This window comes from Phacochoerus africanus, chromosome 2 (genome assembly GCF_016906955.1).
Source record: "Phacochoerus africanus isolate WHEZ1 chromosome 2, ROS_Pafr_v1, whole genome shotgun sequence".
NCBI lineage: Eukaryota > Metazoa > Chordata > Mammalia > Artiodactyla > Suidae > Phacochoerus > Phacochoerus africanus.
Window position 1 is genome coordinate 17,460,797 of NC_062545.1, and position 20,562 is coordinate 17,481,358.

The window sequence follows — 20,562 nt, forward strand, 5'->3', positions numbered from 1 at the left end:
CCAACATTTGCGTTTTTAACTCCCACATTACACTAATGCGGTGTCTACACCCTTTTTTACCCATCGCTGAACTTGACACCAAATTACTGACTCCACTGTCCTTCTTTGAAGGGACTGCACACAACTCCGTGTGCTCACGCCACTGACTTTCCACAGCCCCTTGGTGAGTATGTTTCCAAAGGAAGTGGGGGGAACAGGGGCCCATCTCTGAAAATTTCTGGGGCCCTCCTCCTTTGGGACCATGAATCATCTTCTTTCTCAATCTCAACTTTAAAATTTTTCTTTTCCTCTGCAAATCAGAAGTTTCTTAATAGGCTGTCTGCTGGGGTGTGTCAAAAGGGAAGTGATGAAGGTTTTGGCTTGAATCACTGAACTAAACTTGGAAAAGTCATCTACAGTAATGTACTATAGGGAACAGTCCATTACTAACAGGATGGGCTACAGATGCTATAGGAAGTTTTATTTTTCTAACTATCTATTTTACTTTACAAAGAGTTCTCTGAAAGCATTTATTCTGAACGAATGGTGGGGATTTACATTAATTTATTCCGGGGGTCTGAACCTTTTAGGAAGAATATCCCGTAAGATTTTAATTAAAAATGTCTGGTAAAGAATCCACAGAGAATAAAACACACTATAAATTATTTCCATTTTCTCCATATCCTCTCTTACTTTCATTCCTAACCCTCAGCAATCCAATAAGGAGTGGTTTCTGACCCCAACGCTTGCATCATAGCTAAGATACCTGCAACATTCTACACAGGCTCAAAAACCAGGAGTAAAGTGAAAGAAACCAGGAGATGTTTCAAGAAAACGTTAACGTTTTCATCCAGAAACTTCTATCACTCCTTTCCTAATATACCGTTACGGAATACCACATTCATCTCCCTCTTAAGGGTGAAGTAGGGCAGCCTGAGATTTAGGGATATCACCAACATTCCTTTGCAGCCAGGTAGCCCCATCCCCCAAAACTCTCTGCCAATGTCTCTGACCTCCCTCCCGCCCAGTTCATTTGCCCCACCCTAGAAGTCAGTCCTGGCACCAATGAGACCTCATCTGCTTTTATCTCCACACCCTCTCCCAACTTCTGCTCTGGGTAATGGTTGAGATGGGGGGGGCAAAGAAGTGTGGTCCTCTTTGGAGGAGTTTTTTGTCCACACCCACAGCATAGAGATGTTCCCGGGCCAGGGACTGAACCTGCGCCACAGCAGTAACCAGAGCCACGGCAGTGACAATGCCAACCCTTAACCCTCAAGCCACCAGGGAACTCCCTCTTTAAAGGATTAATTCAATTCTATCACTTCAGAACAATGGTTGTAAGGCTTTCTGAAGTTTCCATTTCCTCCTCACCCACCCCCTCCCTTTCCTCACTTTCATCTCTTGATAGATACAGAGACAGACAGACAGACATAAAACAAGAGAGTAATGATAATGGTGAGCAGAAGAGGGAAGAACCATAGCTACTAGTCTGAGGGCTTATTTGGGTGGGAAGATGAGACTCAATGCAATTTCCCATCTTATCGAATGAGAAACGGTGGACCTTCACCAAGGAGTGACTGCACTTCCTTCTATCTTTGTTTCTCTTGTTACTCCCTAGCACTTGGGGGAGGAATAGAGGAGTCTGTCTTCCTCTGCCCTGGTGGAACCCACCCAAACCCAGTAAGTCTTTGTGGCACAGGTGTCTGTGCGGCCACGGTCAAGTTCTTCCTGAGGCACACTGCTCATTGATCTTCTCAGTTTTCCTTCTCCTGCTGATCAAGGTGTTGGCCATGCAATGTGCTAAAACTAGAGGAGTTCCCGTCATGGCTCAGTGGTTAACGAACCCAACTAGCATCCATGAGGACGCAGGTTCGATCCCTGGTCTCGCTCAGTGGGTTAAGGATCCCGCGTTGCTGTGGCTCTGGTGTAGGCCAGAAGCTCCAGCTCCCATTCGACCTCCAGCCAGGAGTGAGACACTCTCTGCTCTAGGGAAACAAAGAGCAGGTCTTCAGATGGTTAGATGTTTTTAGGAGATTTTATGAGCCCACTTCCTGCATGTCCTCATATCTAGAAAAACACGAAAACCCTTCATGGAGATGTCTGCTCCTTGTGACTAGTAGCAACTTTCACAAGGCCAGCAGCGAGAACTCCGTAGAAGGTATGCCAGGCTGCATGCCCCTCCCCCAGCGCCTTTATCACTTACATCTTGATGTTTCCCCTTTCCTCTGTGGGGCAGCATTTCAGAGCTGTCTGAATTACTACCTCCTGGGCGTAGCTAAGTAGGCAAAACAATAGATGTCACGGTCAGCCACTCCCAAGGGTGAGCCTTGGGAAAGAAAGAATACCGGCCAGTAGCTGAAGTGCATATCAAAGGAGAGATTCCAGTAAGCACAGACCTTTACATCTTCCCAGAGAAATGGTTTTCTGTACATCTTTTGCTCCTACCACCTCCCCTTTGTTGCCAGAGCTATATACCCTAGCTTCCCCCTTCACCTCCTTGGAGTGGTTTCTCGGGGCTCCCTGAGATGCTGTGTCTCGGGCTTAGGTCCTAATTTCACCCCAAATAAAACTTAACTCTCAACTTACAAGTTGTGCTTTTTTCTTTTTTAAGTCAACAGCTTAAAACAGAAATGTATTATCTCACAGTTCTCGAGGTGAAGGGTCCAAAATCAAGGTTTCAGCAGGGCCATGACCCTTTTAAAATCTATAGGGGAATCCTTCCTTGCCTCCCAGCTTGGACCCTTTGGCATTCCTTGCTGCAACAGGTGCACAATGCTAATTCTCCACCTTCCTATCATGTTTCTGTGTCACATCGTCGTCCCCCCTGAGCATGCCTGTGTCTGTGTCCAACTTTCCCCACTTTGGATTAGGGTCCACTCTACCAACCTCCTCTCGATTTGATTAAACCTACAGAGATCCTATTTCCAAACAGGACTGCATCCTGAGATTAAGACTGAGGGTTAAGTCTTTAACGTACATTCCTTGGGGGGATACATTTCAACCTAAAAGACCACCTCGAGCGGTTACAGGAACAAAATGAGGAAACACATGGAAAGAGCTTAGCGCTGTCTTTGGCACATAGTACATAACCAATCAGTATCAGCTGCCAGCCACAGTATACTTTTTTTTTTACTTTTTTTTTTTTTTTTTTGTCTTTTCTAGGGCCACACCTGCGGCATATGGAGGTTCCCAGGCTAGAGGTCAAATCAGAGCTACAGCTGCCAGCCTACACCACAGCTACCGCAACGCCAGATCCAGGCCATGTCTGCGACTTACACCACAGCTCACGGCAACGCCAGATCCTTCACCCACTGAGTGAGGCCAGGGATCGAACCCACAACCTCACGGTTCCTAGTCGGATTGTTTCTGCTGCACCACGGCAGGAATTCCCAACCACGGTATTCTTATTATTTCTAGGTCACCCAGTCTTTCTGCCCCATCGCATCTTCACTAAAATGGCTTTATAAACAGGTCTTTATGGCAGTCAAGTTTCATGAAGAATCTTCCAACTATGGCACAGAAATACAACCTCCAAATTCCTTGAGGAACAAAACAATAATTACAATGGTTGACTGAGTAGTAAACTGTAGAGTGTTCTTTGTTCTGGCCACCGAGCTCTGAGGCTTCAAGGAAGCGTGGAATGCAGAGCTGTAAGAATCAATAAAGGACGTCCCTCGAAGAATCTGCTGACAACTGAACTTCGAAGTTCCCTTGGTTTGCAGGAGAAAAAAATGTTTGAGTCTCTCTGCCACACTCTCCCTACACTGCCACATAAAAATATGCTTCTATTTTTTACATAAAAGTCCGTAAAAGACGACAGAGATAGAAAGCACTAGAAAACCAGAAGCCAAAGAACCAATTAATTGACTGCTCTATGGTCTAAAGGAGTAGTGACTTAAATTTAAATTTATGAAAAAAAGGTGATCACCCTTTTCTTTTTCTTCTGAGTTCCAGGCTAGGGGTCCCATCGGAGCTGCAGCTGCCAGCCTTCACCACAGCCATGACAGCACCAGATCTGAGCCACATTTGTGACCTACGCTGCAGCTTGCAACAACATGGGATCCTTAACCCACTGAGCGAGGCCAGGGAACAAACACAAACCTACATCCTCACGGACACTAGTCGGGTTCTTAACCTGCTTCACCACAACAGGAACTCCTCATCCTTAATTTTTAAAATGTACCTTAGGAGTTCCCTGGTAGCTCACTGGGTTAAGGACCCAGTGTTGTCACTGATATGGCTCAGATCATTGCTGTGCTGCAAGTTCGATCCCTGGCAGAGGAACTTGCAATGCCATGGGCTCAGCCAAAAAAAAAAAAAAGATACTTCAGAGTGTTGGCTATATTCTTAGCTGTACAGCAGTCACTACCAGTCACATCCAAAGCACCACAGCAACACCGGCATGCTTTTTTCTGAGCTAACAGAGCTTTTTTGGTTTTTCATTTTTTAAAGTTTTATTGAAGTACAGTGGATTTACAATGTTGTGATCATAAAGCTTGTTTTGATTGAGACCTTTGGGGGCCCAAGCAGGTAATGTGTGACTACCACCCCTCAGTCAATTTGCTAAGTCATTTTTCTACCCAAACAGCATGTGCAGCCTCATCAGTCCTGGCTGCCAACTATATTGCATAATTCAATACTTACTTATCTTGACCTAACTAGCACATTCAGGACTTAAACCAGTCTTGCTTTGGCTTGTTCCCTGGGTCTTTGCTGATCCTTTGGAACTATCTGTAATCTAGCACCCTTGAGCAACTCTTGCTCTGGATTTTCTTCTTTATATGTAAGGACTTGAAATAAAAACACCCTTAAACTTGTCTGCAAGTAAGTCCACAGGTATACAAATGAGAGGTGTACATGCTTTTTTCAAAATCTTGATTGTTTTTTTAAAAGATAAACCTAATATCATAAAACCAGACTGTTTTGCAGTTTGACAAACTTTTTGGCTGCCAACGGGAGAATCTGCTTTTGCCAGTGCTGTGAAAGTGGGTCTCCTGTTTCCCCCAGTTGAACAAACTGGAAGTTATGAGAACTAAAGTCTGGCTTGTCTAGAATTTGTGGCAAGCTGGTGACAGTGAGACACCGGTCATTTATGCTTCTCTCTGCCTCTTTGGAAAAGGTGAGCCTGCAAAATCTTGAATGTCTGCTGCAATGACCCACACCACGGCATCCAAGACTCAGAAACCAGGCAGCCTGGATGAAAATGGGAAAACCCAGCTTGACCCCTGAACTCTGCTCAAAGAGTACCTGGGTCTGGTCTATGGGGGGGGGGGGGCATTTGAAAATATCTACAGATAAAATAGATGAATGTGGGGGGTTTCCTGGTGACCTAGTGGTTAAGAATCCCGTGTTGACACTGCTTCAGTGCAGGCTCAAGTCCTGGCCCAGATACTTCTGCATGGCTCAGTGATGTCCCCCCAACCCCGCCCCAAAAATGAACTTAGAAAGCCTAGAATTTGCAGAAGCCAAATCCACCAGAACTTGTTGAATTATGGGTACTGAAATATGGGCAATGAAATGTCAGGGTTGTTTGAAAAGGAAACCAGGAACCTGGAGAACTCATGAGGCTAGGAAACTGTAGCCGCCAACAAGACTGGGCTTCTGAAAGCTGTAAGGGCATTAAACCAGTCAATGCTTGTAAAGACACACTATGAAGTGCAAGGAATTACATGCCAATGTAAGTCTTATCATTTAATCTTTAGAGCAGTACTTCTTAGATGTGACCTGCTGAAAATCTCTTGGTGTTTAAAGGAGTGTACTCATCTATTTGCCTATGGAAGCTATCCTGCTTTTGAAAGACACAAGCTCTGGCATGTTTGACCTTTCAGTGATGGACAAGCTGAAAAGGTCTTTGATTCAGAATGGGGGGGTTACCATCTGCGTTCTGTTTTGTTGAAACACTACACAGTTCTTCGCCAGGGCTAGTTATTTCACATGGATTTTACTGTATCTTTCATGTACCTTTTATGACTCATTTGACACCTATTTACCTTAACGCTCATCTCATAACCTCAATGTCATAATATCCTAATCAGGGTAGATCACTACCACGCATCAGTGTCATGAGGGGCTTTCATTAAGTCACCACCTGGACACTACATGTGAAGTGACTAGAAGTGTGCAGAGGCAGTAAGGATCTTTTCCCATAGACTATGTCCTAAGGCGATACTTTTGGTGGACAGTTTCCAATAAAGCTGTAATTCATGATGAAGTATGCTTTAAAAATGAAATGTTTTATCTCACCGGCACGAAATGTTCATTTTCCCGGACTTTCTCAACGTTTCAAGTTCCTTCGGATTTTCTGTAGATGCATAATGAAGTTACCCCAGATTAAAATGTATGTCAGTGGCACTTTTAGTCATTCTTCCTCAAACCACAAGGGATTCCATTTTCTATCATATTCACACTGATGTGTGTTTACAGGTTGCTTTGAGCTCTGGTGGGAACATGACCATATGATACTTTAATAAATTTTTTTTTTGCCTTTTTGCCTTTTCACCTTTTCTAGGGCCGCTCCTGCAGCACATGGAGGTTCCCAAGCTAGGGATTCAATCGGAGCTGTAGCTGCCGGCCTACGCCAGAGCCACAGCAACACAGGATCCGAGCTGCGTCTGCGACCTACACCACAGTTCACGGCAACGCCGGATCCTTAACCCACTGACCAAGGCCAGGGATCGAACCCGCAACCTCATGGTTCCTAGCCAGATTCGTTAACCACTGTGCCACGATGGGAACTCCTATAAGTTTTTAATCGGAGGCTGAAGATTCCTAACTAAGATACAAAAATACAGAATGAATGTTTTGCAACCCCAACAGAAACACTAGTTACTTCAATAAAATCCCGGGATAATATTCTCCAAAAAATTCAAGATAACGAAAATAGATTTTATACATCCACATGAGTCCAGCACTCAAAAAGTAAAATCATTGGTTAAGTAGATGCTTTCAATAGTTTACATGTTTCTAAGAAATCAACTTAGAGATCTCATGTTTTGTGTTACTCAATCACTAGAGACCTGAAAATAGCGGCCTGGACACCACTTAGAACAGAAAATACGTTTTCATTACAAATACCTTCTTGCCTTCAGAAAACCCTACCTCCTCACAAGTTTTATGCATTGTCTTCCTTGAGTAGAGACTATTCTTTTCTTGTTCTTTTTTTTCCTTTTTGTTCAAGTATCATTGACTTACAGTGTTATGCTTTCTGCTGTACAGCAAAGTGATTCAGTTATACATACGTGCATACTCTTTTTTTAAACCATTATATGTATATTCATTCTTTTCCACTATGGTTGACATAGGATATTGACTACATACAGTGCTCTGTGCTGTTCACTAGGACCTTGTTTATCCCCTTCGTGTAGAAGAGCTTCCATCTGCTAACCCCACCCTCTCACACCATCCCTCCCCCAACCCTCTCTCTCTTGTCAATTACAATCTATTTTCCTTGTCCATGAGTCTGTCTCTGTTTCGTAGATAGGATAAGTTATGTCATATTTTAGATTCCGCACATAAAGGATATGATGATATTTGTCTTTTTCTTTCTGACTTACTTCACTTAGTAGGATAATTTCCAGTTGCATCCATGCTGCTGCCAATGACATTATTTCATTTTTCGTGGCTGAGTCATATTCCGTTTTAAATACATCACATTTTCTTTTCTTTTTTCTTTTTTTGTCTTTTTTGCTATTTCTAGGGCCGCTCCCACAGCATATGGAGGTTCCCAGACTAGGGGTCTAATCAGAGCTGTAGCCACCAGCCTACACCATAGCCACAGCAACTCGGGATCCGAGCCTTGTCTGCGACCTATACCACGGCTCACGGAAATGCCGGATCCTTAACTCACTGAGCAAGGGCAGGGACTGAACCTGCAACCTCATGGTTCCTAGTTGGATTCGTTAACCACTGCACCACGACGGGAACTTCTACATCACATTTTCTTTATCCATTCATCTGTTTATGGACATGTAGGTTGTTTCCATATCTTGGCTATTGTGAATAGTGCTGCATAGAAGTGCATATATCTTTCCAAATTATAGTTTTGTCCAGATATATGTCCAGGAACAGGATTGCTGGATCACTGGGTGACTTTATCCTTAGTTTTCTGAGGAACCTCCTTACTGTTTTAGGTAATGGCTACATCAATTTACATTCCCACCAACAGTGTAGGAGGGTTTCCTTTTCTCCACATCCTCTCCAGCATTTGTTATTTGTAGACTTTTTAATGACGGCCCTTCTGACCAGTGTGAGGTGGTATCTCATTGCAGTTTTGACTTGCATCTCTAATAATTAGCAATGTTGAGCATTTTTTAAATGATTTTTTTTTCATTATAGCTTGTTTACAATGTTCTGTCAATTTTCTATTGTACAGCAAAGTGACCCAGTCACACATACATATATATATTCTTTCTCTCACATCGTTGAGCATTTTTTTATAGAATATTTTCCAACACCTATGTCCTAACATGAAACCTGAAGGTTAATACTTTGAAGCAATTTATGCATTTATTTTTAAATTTTGTATTCTAAAAAGGACATTTGACATAAATTAAATAGTTAATGCCAATCCTAAATTGAACACGAGGAATCAGATCATCCCTCCATTTAAAGATGAGACTGCAATTAATTAAGGAAATCAATTCACATTCCAACTAGATTTAACTATCAACAGTTAATAATGAATACTTATGATCTGCATACCATCTGCTATGCTCAGTTCTAGTGATTTAATTAATCTTACCAGACTCAATGATGCCGCTGGCTATCACCCTCATTTTACTGATGAGGTAACCAAGGCACAGAGTGCTTAAGGAACTAACCCAGGTCACATGTCCACTAAATTTCAAAGCCAAGATTAGAAGCCAGTCTGATCTGTTTCCTTTGCTCTTAACTGCCCTGCAAAACAAACTTTCAGTTTTTTAAGAGGTATTTAATTAATTTTTTTTGTTTCTAAATGTTCCCATTCTGTTACTCTTCTCTCCATTAAAACAAAAATTTAACTATTCTCTTCTTATTAAGACTCCATTTAAAAAAAAAAAAAAAAGACTCCATTTTTTTTTTTTTAGCGGTTCAAGACTAGCAGCTAAGTTGAAGGAACGTACCAAGATTCCCAATATATGCATGACCCTCCAAACACACACAGCTTCCCTCATTATCATTATTATCATTATCTCCCACTATGATATTGTGATTTATAAGAAATATATACTTGGTCTTCCTCCCAGTCCTGGTATGGGTTTCCTAATGCTTGGAATTTAGAGTGACAGCAGTGTCTTTTGTCATTCATGGGGTATCCTTCAGAGCACACCAGAGTTGACACTGTGGTGACTTTGGGTGGGGTTCCTAGATGGCCTGGGGTGGAGCTGGTCACCAGGAAGACCCGGTGATCACTGGTAGGAACTTTCAGTCTCACCCCATCCCCCACATCCTTAGGAGGCAAGAGCGGCTAGAGACTGACTTCAGTGACCAAAGGCCAATGACTTAATCAATCACGCCTATAGAAGGAAGCCTCCATACAAACCGAAAAGCACAGAGTCTAGAGAGTGTCCAGATTGGTGAACACGTGGAGATTCAGGGAGAGTGATGCCCCAGAGACCACGGAAGCTCCTTGCGCCTTCCCACAGACCTTGCCCTAGGAAACTTTGTTCCTGAGTTAGATCCCATTATAACAAACTGGAGATCTAGTAAATACATGGGTTAATCTAGTAAGTAAGTTGGTTTCCTCAGTTCTGTGAGCTGCTCTAGCAAATTAATGGAACCTAAGTGGGCCTTGCAGGAACCTCTGATTTATACAGGCCCTTGGTCAAAAGTCAAGCAACAATCCAGGACGTGCGACTGGGATCTGAAACAGGGGCAGCCCTTAGCCTGTGGAATCTGACACTCGATAGCGTCAGACTTGAATTAAATTTGTGGGAAACCTGTTCTGTGCCCACTGAGAAGTGAGGACTGCTTGGTGGTATTGAAATAAACCCACCGTACTCACTGGAGCAGATGCACCTACCTTGTCCACATCATAATCACCCCCCCATGACCTTGCTTTACTGTGGCCTCTTGGTGTTGTGCCTGTATCTCCTCACCATTATAAAAATCCTCTGTATTCTACCTATTCATCCCAGTGCTCCCCCACCCACCTGCAAACCCCTGGCAATCACTGATCTTTTCACTATTTCCACAGTTTTGCCTTTTCCAACCTATCATATAGTCTGAACAAAAAACCTTTTCAGACTGGCTTCTTTCGCTTAGTAATATGCATTTGGGGTTCTTCTACATCTTTTGTTGGCTTGACAGCTCATTTCTTTTTGGCACTAAATAATATTCTACCACCATTCACCTAGAGAAGGACATCTTGGTTGCTTCCGAGTTTTGGCCATTATGACTAAAGCTGCTATAAATAGCTGTATGCAGGTTTTTGTGTGGACATAACATTTCACTCTCTTTGGGTACATACCAAAGAGTGCAATTGCTGGACTGGATGGTAAGACTATATAGTTTAGTCTTATAAGAAATTTCTACAGTCTTCCAAAGTGGCTGTACCATTTTTCAACCTCCCCCGCAATGAACAAGAGTTCTTGTGGCTCCGTATCTGCTTCAGCGTTGTCAGCGTTCCAGATTGTGGCCATTGCTATAGGTGTATGGGGCCATCTCGCTGCGGTTTTGTTAAAAAAAAAAAAAATTTTTTTTTAACCCTGGGTCTTTCCAAACAATTTGTGAAAATGTTAATGATTTATCTTATACGTGAAGCCTTTAAAATCCTATGAAATGGATGCAGGCCTATAGCGATTTAGTCTTAAACTAGAATATTCCTTTCTTCTTTATAATAAATAACTTAATGTTGAAACACTATTTTTAAGAGCACCCAAAAAAGCCGAGAAACATTTTTTTACCTCTAGTTTGAAAAAAGTGTTGGTTTATAGCAAGTCTTAGGCAAAAGTATTCAAGTCCACAAAATTAACTAGGATAAATTTTTAAAGTAACTCCGGCTCAGGACACATACTAAGATTTTGTTGTTGTTCCGCCCTTCAGTGACACTTTCAGTTAAAATTACAATTATACGCATTTATTTTTCTTTCACTTCTAATTCACTTTTAGTTTTGCATGCCAGAACAGAAAACGAAGCCACAACCAGGCACGGGGTGATGTGTAGACACACTGGACCTTCCTCTCTCACTACTTGCAGTAAAACAAACAAACAAACAATGGATGAAGCAACAAAATCAGCCAGGAATCAAATCTGCATTATAAACACCACGGAGAGCTGCAAAGTGTCTCTATAGTCACAAGGAACAAAAGTCTACAGAGCATTCATTACCAACGCAAATGAATTCACCTTTTCACCAATCAGTTGAGAAACGTGAAAGGCAACAGGAGATCCCCTCAGAAAAGAAAGAATACTGATTAAAGAGAGGAAAAACAATCTCATTAGAATATAATGAGATTTTTGGCTTCTGAGTGTCCAAAATCCCCCAGTGCCTGGGTCTCCAGTCTCCGTGCTGGAGCTGTCTCTATTACATAACTTAACAAGCAAGAAAAAAATACAAGCTAGGTTATTTCTTTTTTTTTCTTGTCTTTTTGCCTTTTCTAGGGCCGCTCCTGTGGCACATGGAGGTTCCCAGGCTAGGGGTCGAATCAGAGCTGTAGCCGCCGGCCTACGCCAGAGCCACAGCAATGTGCGATCCGAGCTGCGTCTGCGACCCACACCACAGCTCACAGCAACGCTGGATCCTTAACCCACTGAGCAAGGCCAAGGATTGAACCCTCAACCCCATGGTTTCTTGTCGGATTCGTTAACCACAGCGCCACAACGGGAACTCCCAAGCTAGGTTATTTCTATGAAGCATCTTCATTCATAAAGAATCGATGCTACCAAGTGAAACATTTTATGAAATAAAAGGTGGGACACTGGACAGCTAGCTGACTAGAAGCAAAGCTAAGGAGGAACAGACTCACCAATTTTGGGTCTCATTACCAATTTAAATGAATAAATACATGAGCATACCATCTGAAAAATGACAAATCCAAGTCATCATCAAAATACATTTTACCTCAAAATCAATCTGAAGGCTTGGTTACTTCTATAGTCTTAGTCTATACTCGCTGGTATTAAACGGCACAGTTAATTTTTAGAGCTTTAGCCGCGATCCATCTAAATGCATTATTTTGAGATCAATTTTATTTCTTCCCTAAGGTAAGGACTGTGTAAACCATGGGTAAACACATCATACATACATCGAAGTGGGATTATGACGGTTAAGTCTGAAGCAGAAAGTACTCTTAAAAAGAATACATTACATGGCTTAAAGGCTTAAATATAAGACACGACACCATAAAACTCCTAGAAGAGAATATAGGCAAAATGCTCTCTGACGTAAATCATACCTATGTTTTCTTAGGTCAGTCTCCCAAGGCAATACAAAAAAAGCAAAAATAAACAAATTAGACCTATCAAACTTAGAAGCTTTTGCAATAAAATAAATAAATAAATAAAATAAAAGACAACCTATGGACTAGGAGAAAATATCTGCAAAGGAAGCGACCAACAAGGGCTTATACAAACAGCTCATACAACTCAATAATGAAACAAGCAAACAATCCAATGGAAAAAATGGGCAGAAATAGACATTTCTCCAAAGAAGACATACACAGATGGCCAACAGGCACAGGAAAAGATGTTCATCATCATTAGAGGAGCGCAAGTCAAAACTATCACCTCACGGGAGTTCCCATTGCGGCGCAGTGGTAACAAACCCGACTAGTAACCATGAGGATGCAGGTTCCATCCCTGGCCTCGCTCAGTGGGTTACGGATCCTGTGTTGCCCTGAATTGTGGTGTAGGTCTCAGACGCAGCTGCAGCTCTGATCCCATGTTGCTGTGGCTGTGGTGTAGGCCAGCAACTACAGCTCTGATTTGACCCCTAGCCTGGGAACTTCCATATGCCATGGGTACTGCCCTAAAAAGACAAAAACAAAACAAAAACAAAACTATCACCTCACACAGGTCAAAGTCTACAAAGAACAAATGCTGGAGAGAGGGTATGGAGAAAAGGCATCCTCTTAAACAGTTGGTGAGAATGTAAATTGGTGCAGCCAATATAGAAAATGGATTCCTCAAAAAACTAGAAATAGAATCACCACTATGATCCAGCAATCCCATGCCTGGGCACATTGTAATTCAAACAGATTGTAGGAGTTCCCGTCGTGGCGCAGTGTTTAACGAATCCGACTAGGAACCACGAGCCTGGGAATCTCCATATGCCGCGGGAGCGGCCCAAGAAATAGCAACAACAACAACAACAACAGACAAAAAGACAAAAAAGACAAGACAAAAAAAAAAAAAAAGTCAAACAGATTGCAATTCAAACAGATACATTCACCCCCTATGCTCACAGCAGCACTGTTTACAATAGCCAAGACTTGGAAACAACCTCCATGTCCATTGACAGATGAATGGATACAGAAGATGTGGTACACATATACCATGGAATACTACTTAGCCGTAAGAAAAGAATGAAATGACGCCATTGGCAGCAATATGGATGCAACTAGAGATCATCATGCTAAGTGAAGTTAAGTCAGAAAAAGAATGACAAATCCCCTATCCCTTGTATTTGGAACCTACATTATGACATACACTTAAGAGAAATAGACTCACAGGCATAAAGAACGGACTTACGGTTGCCACGGGGGAGGGCGGGGGTGGAAAGGATGGATTGAGATTGGGATTAGCAGATGCAAACTATTACATACAGAATGGATAAACAACAAGGTCCTACTATATAGCACAGGGAACTATATTCATTATCCTATAATACAGCATAATGGAAAAGAATATGAAAAAGAATATATATGCGTAAAAACTGAATCACTTTGCTTTACAGTAGAAATGAACATAACCCTGTAAATCAACTATATGTCAATGAAATAAACTTTAAAAAATAAAATTCAGCAATTTGTGAAAAAATATGTGTTTCCTGGTGTGAGAAATTATTAACATATCTTTTTTTTTTCTTTCTTTTTACAGCCCCACCTGCTGCATATAAAGCTCCTGGGCCAGGCGTCAAAGGGTAGCTGCAGCTGCGGCCTGCGCCACAGCCATAGCAACATGGGATCCACAACCCACGGAGCGAGGCCAGGGATCAAACCTGCATCCTCATAAAGATGGTGGATCCTTAAACCACTAAACCACAACAGGAACTCCAAAAAATTCATATTTCCATGGGATATGTTAGTTTCTTCAAAGGAATCCACCAGAAAACGAAATGCTACAGTGCTTGCTTGTTCCCGAGCTCAATCAATTTGTTTATTTGAATTTCTTCCCATCTGCCCCGTCTCAAGGTAACAGTGTCTTTCATACTATATTTATGCATTTATGTTTGGGTGATGAATTATTTCATAAGTTTTGACAGCAAAAGGGTAACGACCTCAGCCAGAATTAAAACACTTTGCCTTTGGCAAACTGAAAATCAGGGGATGTGCGTTCTGGTCCTTAGGTGACCTTAGGGCCCTCTATTCCTCCTCTTCAAATGAGGGAGCTGATTTCCAAGGTTCTTTAGTCAGTGCCTCCCGCTTATAAAAGCCACGGGCTTTCAGCAGACTCACAGGAACGTAAAATTAGGATGAAGTCAGAATATCTGAAAGCGGGGCTGACTCTCAGCTTCCAAGACCTAAAATTAAGTCATTAGCTGAAGGGCTTAACAGAAAACTCCATCCAAGGAATATGTAAATCACCCAGCGGTCCTTACAAAGGAGTGTGCATGTTAAAAGCTCCCTAGGAATCCCACCGACTTCTCCCCTCCCCCACACTTGGCCTAAACCTGCAAAGCCAAGGAGGGTCTTGGAAGGACGGGGACTTCAGCAAAGAGCAAGACACAGTAAACCTAACAGATAACTTACCCTGAAGATAAACTTAGCTAAACCTACTACCTTCTTTTCGGTAGCTTGCACAGGAATTAGACTAGGCTTAGGTCCTTTGTGCAGAGTTTGTCTACACAATGGATAGTTTCCAAGCTTTGCTAGGAAATGGGTGTAAATTGTAGGATCTTAGCAGGGAAATGTAAGGTTTGGGGGAGGTGCATCTTGCAGGATCCTGCAAACAATAGTCACTTACTAACTCCCTTCCCCTCCCTAGCCAGTGAACAAGGACTTTTAATGGCGGGACTCTGCTTTAAGACACCCTCAAATTCTACAATAAAAATTTCTGAACCATCACCACTTACCAAATGGATACTCCGGGCTGAAAAATAGGATCCACCACATCTGATAACCTCAGCAATTTCTACTCTTAAAAAAAAAATACCCCCCCCCCCCAAAAAAGAATGTTTTGTCTGCAACCATGGAGCAAAGATAAAAGAGTACAAGCCCAAAGGATTCTAACTTGTTCTCCACGGAAGTCTAAGCATGTCCACAGGAAAGGTGATGGGCTTTGAAAACCCAGGCTGGCCACGGGCTGCCAGGTTAGAGAACAGAATAGCACATTCACAAGAAGGCCGTGGTTTAATGGCTCAGGGTTTACAAACATTTCGCAATTTGCCATTACGTTTTTCGGTGGAAGCGCCAGGATTGGAGCTTGCATGATGAAACTGTCCAAGCGGTAGTGTCAGCATCAGTAGCATTTATTCAAGTCTTAATAAATATACCCCATTAAAGCCAGTGCAGGAGTCTTTACAGAGCAGTATTTTGAAGTGGCTCATGCATTTGAGTACATATTTTTTGTCTTTTTCATTCAGTAAAACCGCATCCTTAGCCCCAAGCCATGGAGGTAGAAAAATGCATAAAACACTGGCCATGCCCTCCAGGCCCACACCATCAATAGTGTTTTTTCTCTTAATTCTAGATCTGTTTACATAGTCACTTATTAGCATGTATTCCTCCAAGCATGCTCAAACATTTTGCAAGCCATAAATTATACTATTACATATCTAAATAAGCGTTTTCTTAACAATTACCTAAAAGCAACAAGTTGGTGCTGAACTAAGCAGGACTGAATTAATTTAAATGCAAAATGTGTCTTAACGAACTACAGCATTTGGAGTGGATAAGCCCCAACAACCATCCCATATTTACTGACGTCAATGCCTCTGGGTAACACCCTTTCCTGGGGTTAGAACCAACAAAATCCACAGGGGACAAGTGGCTCTCACTGTTCTGCACCTCGGAGCTGTGCTCACTCACTTAAAAAAGTATAGTTATCCTACCATCGCCATTCCCCTCCTGAAGGGGAATGAAAAAAGAATCTTCCAAGTAGGATTTTCCTAAAATACTGGATGTGATTAATTACATTCTCTCAAGTTGATCGGGGACAGTTAACTACGGAACGCCACGGCACCAGGCTCCAGAATGGTGGGGGTCAGAGAACTGGGGTGCAATCTGACATAGCCACTCACAAAGTACATGTGCCACTGATCAAGTTACTTCACTGTCTAGGCTGATAGATAATCCCCTATTTTAAACATAACATGAAGGAAATGGTGTCTTTTATCTCTGTAAGAACAGAGACAGTCAACTGCTAGTTTTGTGTCTTACATTCATCCTAAAACAGTTTCTTAATATAAACACTTCGATGCGAGCGGAAAAAAAAACAGAATAAAGATCCTTTGCTCCTGGTGACTTCGTAAAGGCATGAACACACAGGTAACCTATGTCTTCTTCAAGTGCATTTTACGAAGGAACAGTCTTGATGCCCAAGACTCAAAGGAAAATAAGACATTATAAAAGATGGGAAAACACGAGTGAATAATACCTGTCTGGGACAGTCTTCCCGTTCTTTCTGCCTCACACTGAACTATTAGCTCTGTAAGAAGTACCTATTTTCTTTTCTCCTGCATCTGCCTTTAGATAACAGGTTTGGGATTCTGGAGCCCCACCCCATCTTTTAACTCAGCCAAAGAACACTCTGCTACAACTGACCCAACAGCGCTGGAATCTGCCAGGGAAGGGAAAGCAAATTCTCAGAAAATAAATATCCCATGCCACCCCCCCCCCAAAACAACCCTGAGCCCACACTTTCCATTTAAGCAAGCCCCTCTAACCCTTCCCTCCTCAGCCCACACCTTACAATGTGATGCTATCAAATCAATTTTCTTAGTGACTGAAAATTTAGAGTGAGACCTAAGCAAGAAATAGCAAGCTATGCCTGCTGCCTGATAAACTTCAAAAAATGATCTATCACGGCAACTTTTACATGTTCATTGGGTTTTCTGGAATTTCACTGAAGGCCCACGCAAAAAGCACAAGTTAAAGAAATTTTTAAATGCACATTTTTAAAACAGTGGAGAATGAGAAGAGCAGATAGAAATCTTCAACCAACCTTTCCTGGCTCTCTATAGAGGAATAATCATAAATACCAATGGACACCTGAAAATGGAATAACTGGGGCTTTAGGACATCTGGAAAGATGAGATGCAGGACTATTTGCAAGAAAATAAAGTGAGAGCTATCATTTATGAAGTCCAACTGCATGCTGGTATGCTGAGCACAAGCTCTATTTCAACTTAGCTAAATCTCAGAGAAACCTAAGAAAGCAAACCTTTGCTTCACTTTTCAGGTGATGAAATAGATCAATAGGGTTGGCTAACTTGGCCGAGGTCAGGCAGTCAATCAACAAAAGGGCTGGGATGTGAACCCAGGCTAATGTGCTCCAAAGTCCTAGAGCTTAATTACTGTGCTAAGAAAGGTTTCATCATTCCCAAGGAAGAGCTTCTTTCTACAAACGACACTTCCTTCCATTAAAAAAATAAAAGACCTTCAAGGAAATCTACAGCCTCTTCCAATGATCAACACAACTGCCAATTCCAAATTTAAATTTCAGTTTAAATTCCACATTTAAACTGAGGTTGACTCTAGGAGTGGATTAAGATGTCTGGCTGTACTAACCCCCCCCCCCACCTGATTCTAGTCTACCTACCCACCTACAGTTCCACCGAGCAAAACTACTAATTCTTCAAGGCACTGAACCCTGAACAAACAAGCTAAAGCTTCATCCTCCACACCTAAAGACTTTTTTTCAGAAATTCTGCCAAATCTATGGGCTGTTTCAGTTACTGGACATTTCAAAATACATGACAATACAGATTTAGCAAAATAAGTCTTACTGTTTTTAGTCCCCAACACATAACAACAAATATCCAGTAAATCTACAAGTCTTAAAAACTGCAAACAGAGTAAGTAAACTTTTTGAGGTTCTGAGTAGGCGGTAATTGGTTTCCTCTCCCGGTCAGACAACAAATGGTGAAGAGATAAACATCAGTAACATCAGCCTCTTCCCAAATCCAACTGTGAAAGCACATCAGCCAAATACGGTTTATTTACACCCAGTCTTTGAAGGACTCTTTCTCCACACCAACTTCTCAGCAGGTGTCCCAGATTAAACTGTTGAATATCATACCCGATTGTTTAAAACCAAAAACAAAAAACTTTGATGTGATCCGAGGCGGCTTATTTTTTAATTAGGGTTTGAAATCCTAAACCGTGCGTATTTAACCCCCTAAGAACTAGAGCCGGAGAAGGAAGACTCGGCCGAGTGGGCTTGCCAGGTCGGCGAGCGCCAAGGGAACGCGGGGTGGCCGGGAGCCCGCCCGTCCCGGGGCCCGCCTTCCGCGCGCCTCGGCGGCCGCAGGTAACTCACCAGGATGCCCATCACGTCGGTCCAGAGCCGGGAGAACGCCTCGGACATGCCAGCGCCCGCTTCACACTCCGGCGCGGGCTCGGGCTCCGGCTCCGGCGCCGGGCCGGCGGCTCCCGCGTCCTCCTCCATGGCCGGGTCCCCGGGGCGCCCCGGCCCCGCAGCAGCGCGCGCCCGGCCCCCGGCGCCGGTCTCCGCCCGCCGCGTCACCGAGCCGCGCCCCCGCGCCGCATCCCCCGCGGCCTCCGACCCCGCGGGCGCCCCCGGAAGGCGCCCGCACTTCGGCTCGAGGTGGCGGCGGGCAGCGCGACTGACAAGTCCCGAAACTTTGCCGGCCCGGCTGGGCTCGGCCACCGGGTAGCAGGAGGCAAGGTTTGCACCACTGAGTTTTTCGGCGGGGAATCCTGGCAGCCCAGGAGCAATGCGACCCGCTGCAAAGGCGTCTCTTCCTGTAACCGGGACCGACTAAGTAGGCACGCGACTCATCACTTCCAGCAAGTCTGGGCAGGGCCCCGCCGAGTGACCGCGGTGGCTCTGGAACTTGGGGGGAACTCCCCGGGCCCCCTCTCTTCAAAATGAGTCCTTCCAGCTCCACATGACTCTCTCCCCGCGAAGCTAAAGAAAGCGTTTAGCAACAAAAGGTGCTCTGATGTCAGGCTCTTTGCATGGAAATGAGCCATAGACAGGAGAACAAATCGCCTGTTGAAAGAGCGGCCGCGCTTCTCCCGCCTGCACAAGTTTCCAATCACGCTATTCACTCAGACAGTTTTGGTCACAGAAACTCGAGAAAGTTAATCTTTAAGCTGCTCTTGAAAGAGTTCCCAAGTAGTCAGTGTGGTTACAACTGCACACCTCGCCCCTCCTGGAGTCAAGCGACCTCGGGAATTACAACTCTGCCTCTCTCAGCCAAGACCTGGAAAAACAAGTGTGAAAGCTTGGGCACGAGCCATTGTTTGTATCGTGTTTATTATGAGTGGGGACTTTCTTAGTTTCCGGGCGCCCCAAAGGCCGTGATTGCTAGGGGTGTCGGCTAAATAGGGGAGTTCCCCTAAAGAGGGGTAAGAAGCTTTGGGCTTCAACGGGTCCTTGACACTAAGGACCTAGGGAAGGGCTCTTTTCAAAATTCAGTGCTATGGTTGTAGCCATTTAACCAACACACTTGGGGCCCTGTGTGTGTGTTTTTGCAAGGACAAGATCCATGACGGATTTATTTTACAAGAGAAAGAGCCCTGTAGAAGTATTTCATCTGTTGTGATCCGTTCTTTACAAACCACTCAGAGAATTTACCCTGGGAGCTGACAATCCAGGTCACATTTGATTGGGTGTTTGATCATTTTGTGAAACTTTTCGGAAACCACGAGGAACCGCCCTTAGGTCAAAACGCTGTAGGGTACAAAAAACCAGGTAAGGTGCCCCCGGGGTTGGAGGCGGGGAGAGTCCTTGCTTGTTTTAGAGGCCTCTTGGTTGTGTGTGTGTGTGTGTGTGTGTGTGTGTGTGTGTGTGTGTTTCCTTCTGAACCCACCACATTAAAGGAGGGCTGAGGGACCTAAGAGCGCTCGTCCTTGAAATCCCCTTCCTAAAAGCAGGAATTAGGGGGAATCAACACAAATGGATGAATAGCCCTTAGAAGAAAGTGCAAGATTGAAAAAAAAAAAAAAAGTTTCAAAAGTAATTACGTGTATAAGCTTAATCCCTGATGACAATATTTTTGAAAAGAAAGAGAAAGAATGAGAAAGTTTTCCCTTGACAGTAAGGAGGAGTTGTGTTGAAGTGGAGTGCTGGGCACAGAATCAGTATGCCCACGCCTGGTGCTTTTCTGAGCTGAAGCTGGCCTTAGGCCAGGTATGTGTTCTAAGATGCTAGGTAGCCAAATAAATTCTCTAAAGCAGTGGTGGGCTTGTTATCATCAGCACATTATTATTACATCTATAAAGACATGAACAGAAGTAAATGATGAGAAAAGGTAA

The 20,562-nt window shown here is 43.4% G+C and overlaps 1 protein-coding gene across 1 annotated transcript in view; it reads right to left on the reverse strand.

The window, feature by feature from the left end:
- Positions 1–19,404, reverse strand: part of SASH1 (SAM and SH3 domain containing 1) — a 202,847-nt gene extending 183,443 nt beyond the window's left edge. The window contains exon 1 of the mRNA XM_047769981.1: positions 18,599–19,404. Within this exon, the coding sequence (XP_047625937.1) occupies positions 18,599–18,727 (129 nt within the window). The 5' untranslated portion in view covers positions 18,728–19,404. The remainder of the gene's footprint in view (positions 1–18,598) is intronic.
- Positions 19,405–20,562: the final 1,158 nt, after the last annotated feature.